At 48.7% G+C, this 5,191-nt stretch overlaps 1 protein-coding gene across 2 annotated transcripts in view; it reads right to left on the bottom strand.

Moving 5' to 3' along the window:
* PLOD2 (procollagen-lysine,2-oxoglutarate 5-dioxygenase 2) overlaps positions 1-3,602 on the bottom strand; it is a 50,461-nt gene extending 46,859 nt beyond the window's left edge. For both annotated transcript variants that reach the window (XM_015871497.2, XM_015871496.2), the window contains exon 1: positions 3,231-3,602. In XM_015871497.2, the coding sequence (XP_015726983.2) occupies positions 3,231-3,333 (103 nt within the window). In that variant the 5' untranslated portion in view covers positions 3,334-3,602. The remainder of the gene's footprint in view (positions 1-3,230) is intronic.
* Positions 3,603-5,191: the final 1,589 nt, after the last annotated feature.

The raw sequence follows: 5,191 nt of genomic DNA on the forward strand, positions 1-5,191 counted from the left end.
TATTTCGATATAGTATTTAGTAAATAAGTGTGCCTCCTTAGATCGTTGCCGCTGTTTTTTTTTTTCCTAATTAACTTTTCCTTTCGGCCTAGGGCCCCTCTGGGGCCCACGGCCCCCTGTCATGGGCGCAGGTGGATTTTTAGTTCAAACCGTGACACATCCCCATCAAGGGAATTCACTGGAGCAGAGTGTCAACTAATTTAAATTTTAAACAGATTAGTGGCTTTACACAAATGGAACGATGTTCCTTTTGATCTTGCAGCTTAATAATGGTAATTCAACAGACAAAACAAAATGCTTCCCTGTGAAGAGGGAGTCGATTCTCCTTAAGTAAGCAATAATGATGGAAAGAAAAGAAAAAACAAGCCAGGAATCTGGACACAAACCATGACTGTCCAGTAGATGCAATCAGTGCAAAGAAACCTATCAGAAATCATGTTAGTTCCTTGACAGAAATACGTTCCATGCAAAGCCATCCTGTCTCAGACAGCATTTGAGAGTATCAAATACAGATAAGAACTGTCACAGCTGTTTTAATTACAAATGCATTTCTGGTCCAATTTTTTTTTATGACCTTGCCAAATGCACTGCCTATCGCAGAGAAAAGCATCATCACATTCACTACTGTGGCTTACCTTCACCACATAAGAAAAGAAAAAACCTGGCCAAAAAGCTCCTACTTGTTTTCCCTCTAAATTGTACAGCCTCTCAACTTCAAGAGAGCAGACTGAGTTCTTCATAGTACCATTTCCAAGGGGAAAACAGGCTGAGCCTTCCAGTTCTCTCAGTAAGTACACAGGGGTGGTTATATGATCAAAATCCCTTGCTCCTTTACTGCACTGCCTCAGTGAAAGGCTTACAGTCACTGTCACCACAGTGTCCATTTTGGCTGAGCCAAAAGAAGTCACTAGCATTCACAACAGCACCTACTGCACCTTCAAGCCACATCCAATACCCATCAGTGCCTGCAGCACTTGCGGTCAGCAGGGAAGGCTCACTTAGGCGGAGCACAGCCGGCAGCTTGGCCACGGGTACTGCTGCAGATCCAGGACACATCCTGGCCACGTCGGCTCTGGAAATTACCTCCACTCCCTGTTACAAGCCCTGACCTCCACCCACTCTACATGTTTTGGGAGCACTCCGACAGCAGCAATGCAGCAGGCCTGCTCAATGCCGTCACAACCCATGGTGGCTACGTGGCCATACAGCCAAGCAGCCAAGCCCACAGCCACTGAGGAATGGACTCTGAGAAGGCAGGGTAGTTTCCTATGCAGAGAACTGATTGATAAAACATTCTCATGGGAACACTGAAAATAGCAACAAATATCTTTTCTGCACTGCATTACATGGCAAGCAACTGGTACTCAGTAACAACAACACAACAGGAATACGTTAGTGCTGTTGGTCTAACACCAAAACTTTTGCATCTTTACTCCACAGAAGTTTAAGCCCACGTAGGTGTATGGATTTTTACAAAGGAAGGCACTCTATGCTCTATCCCTCACCAAGCAACACAACACAGACTGGAGGAAAACATTTAAGGGTTAAAACTGGCACAAAATCAAATAACACGGCAGGCAGCGCTGGGGTCAAGAAGCTACTGAAGGAGCAGCCTGCACTCAGCAGTTAGCTACATTCCAAAACAGTCTACTACTGTTTAAATTAAGAAGAATAGGGTTTTATTGTTTGACCACCTATATAAAATAGAACAGGGCTTTCTGGTATTGCAATTTGTATAGCATCACTTTTATCACTTATATAGATACAGCAGCCTACTTCTGGTTTGCTGTATCACACAATGCTGCATCTACCACTGAACTATGCACTCACTATGTCTCATGCCTTTGAACACCAACAGGATTTAAAACCAAGAGTCATTACCAGGCCAACCATTACTTTATATCAGCACAAGATCTCACGCCTAGATCAAGCAGCTTAAAAAAAATACATTATTTGTGTAGATATTTTAGAGGAGGAAAATAAAGATGTGGTTGATTGCAGCAACCAGCTGCCACGGGGGCATCCTCACAGCCCCACTGCCACAGACACAGGACCTTTGAGTCTTACCCAAAACACACCCCAGGAGAACACAACTCCACAGCCATGGGACTGCGATGCTCACACTGCCCAGAGCACCAGCAAGAGCCACATGCAACCCGCAGGTAACTCTGCAGAGTGGCTGAAAGCAGTAAAAGGAAAAAGCTGGGAGCAAGCAGCACAGCGAGCAGCCTGGGGTTTGTCAACACCAACTTTTCTTACACTGGTTATCAGCTATCCAAACTCAGAGCTTGCTGGAGTAAACTCATGTCTCAGAAAAACAAGCTGCCTTCAATGTACCAAAGCAAAAATCAAGCTATGTAATAAAAATAACTTTATTACACACTTGAGTAAACAAGCCAGGAAATAAAACTTTGATTTCATGCAATAATAGTTCAGAAGGATGGAATAGCTTTCTATTTCCAAAACAGAAATCAAAAATACAGATGCTAAAGTAGTACTGGATAAGAAATCGGTTTTGGCATATAGATCGACACACATGTTTGGACACCTCTCAGAGGGAATTTCTTGCATGCATTCTTTTATTTTACATGCTGAAGATACAATTGCGTTCTACCTTCCTACAGACGTGACTACAGAACACAAGGAACAGAAAGCTGGCGGCCTCCGAGGGCCAGCAAAAGGCACGGCAGCCTCCAGCTCACTTTTCTCACGAAGTGGGAAACTTTAACCACGAGCTGTTGAAGTTCAGGCAAGGAGCGAATGACACCGTGCTTTTCCCTGCCGTGGAAAATCCCCTCGCCCATCAGCACTTTTATAGGGGAGCAGGGAAGAGAAAGAGGGGGGGGAAGGGAGAAAGTCAGAGGCGCTCCCTTCCCACTAGGGAATCTATTTTTACTTTTTTCCGAAGTTGAATCCTGCGTCTACCGCCGCATGACTCACCCCAGCGATTTAAAACGCTTTCAGCTCCTCCAGGCGACAACCTGGGGAGCACCGGGGGCCGCACCCCTTCCCCGGGACTGCGAGCGGCAAGGAAAAACACGAGGCGACGGAAGAATAGAAGAAACACAGAAATAACCGGGGAGAAGCGGCAGCTCCCACACGCGCACCGCGAACCAGCGCGGTTCCCTCCCGTCGGGCGCATCCCAGCCGGGAAGCACAATGGAGCCGGCGGCACATTCCGGCAGCGCATCCCCGCCGCGCTCCGCACCTCCCACCGCCCAGCACCTCACCTGCGGGGCCGGGCCCGGGGCTCCGCTCCGCCGCCGCCGGCAGAGCCAAGGCCAGCAGCAGCGGCAGGAGGAGCCGCGGGGGCCGGGCGCCGTTCCACGCCATCTTCCCCCTCCGCACCGCCGCCGCCGCCGCCGCTCCCCGCGCCGCCAGCCCCGAGGGCGGGGATGGGAGAAAGGGGAAAAACGCCGCCAGGAGCAGCCGGTGCCGCGCCGGGTTACCGCTCCTCCTCCGCGGCGGGCAGAGCGTAGGGCGCTGCCGCCCGCCCCAGGCTTTATACGGCGGTGGGAGGACCCGGGCGGCGAGGGCGCCCGGCGGCGCAACAGGAGCCGCTCGTGGCCTCCGCGCCCGGGCGCACACCGCCGCCGCGGGAGGGGCGGGGACGCCAAGCTCCGCCCTCGGGAGCCGCAGGAGCGCAACGCTGCGCGGAAAGGACGCGCCCCAGCCCGGCGATAGAGCGTGTCCGAAGGAGTTACTGCGACAAAAGCCATCCGGGACGACGGTGACAGCACTGCGCGCCTGCTCTGCTTGGGAACGGCATCGCTGCGAGCACCCCAACACAAGGAGCGTCCTCATTTCCATATCCAAACGCCAAACAAAACCAACAAAATTCATTTTTCATGGGCACCGTTATTTTCAGCCAGCACCGTGGTGGGAATGAAGGAGATGCACTGAGGTCCGCTATTCCCACACTTTTCTTTCTGCTGCAATACAAGGTGTATTAAAAATTATAATAACATAAGCGCTAATAAATCACATATAATCCTAAAAGCAGATGGTGGTCTGTTGAAATCAGTGAGGGTTTATGCCTTGGAAATATTACTGGAGGACCAAGGGCATCATCCAAACAACAACAAAAAAAAGTCGTGCTGAAAGAAGGATTCATGTATTTCAGATCCACCTATATAGTAGTCAAGTTGACACCTCATTTTTTATCTTAAATGCTTCTATGGGCCTACCAGATGTGATTTTTGGATCCACAGAGTGAAAAATAAGGGTGAAAGAAAGGAAAACTTGACTGTGGCATCCTTTAGTTTGGAATCCCAAGCAGAAATCAGGCCCAGCATTACGTGCCCAAGTGCTTGCATAGCTAATTGGGAGAGCTGCATCAGGAAATACGTGGCAGGGAAAGAGAGCACAGGAGAAGTTCACCCCTGGGTCCCAGCAGTTCTGAGGACAGAGAAAGCCCGTGCAGGAGAAACAGGGAAATGTGGAAAATGAAGGAACCTGTCAGTGAAGCTGCAGTTGAAAGTTACAAGATTAAAAATAAAAGCCCCTTTGCTTCTTGGGCAATTACTCATGGCCGACTTTCTCCTGCCACCTCCATCAGGCTCACAGAGACTCATCAGAGAACAAACACCATCTGAGTACAGGCAATGAGCACTGCTCAGTTCACATCCCTGTGTGGCTGCTCACCTTCCAAGGAGCAGCGCTGCTCCACAGTATGAGTGCTGCACTGGCTGTGAATAATGCCATGATCTGGGCACACTGCAAGCAGTTCTTCATTCATTTCAAGAATCAAGTTATGATGTTAGATAAGAAACTGGAGGAAGATGGAAAAAAAAAAAAAAAACAACAAACAACACAGTTACAACTATAGTCTTAAGGTAGAAAACAGGTAAGAAACTTTTAGAAAGAGTTCCTAACAGATCAGATCTCATTTCAGGTCTGGTTAACACGTACTTAGAGATGTCAAGAACATGTAATTACAAGGCTGACAAATAAGAAACCACGGGGAAGGAATTAAATCACGGTAGATATGTAGAATATCATCAACCATGAAAGAAAGGACAGATTTCTTCAATAAAGCCAGAGTGGAAAAAGAAAGACTGTTGGGCATCATTTCAGAATAGCATGGAGCTGAGGTCATGGCTCCCACAGACAGGAAGCAGGAAAGCTCAGCCCTGAGGATTGAGGGTAAAACCATCAGCTGAGCGTCACGTCCACACAGTGCTCCAGGGAA

Source organism: Coturnix japonica, chromosome 9, assembly GCF_001577835.2.
Source record: "Coturnix japonica isolate 7356 chromosome 9, Coturnix japonica 2.1, whole genome shotgun sequence".
Classification (NCBI taxonomy): domain Eukaryota; kingdom Metazoa; phylum Chordata; class Aves; order Galliformes; family Phasianidae; genus Coturnix; species Coturnix japonica.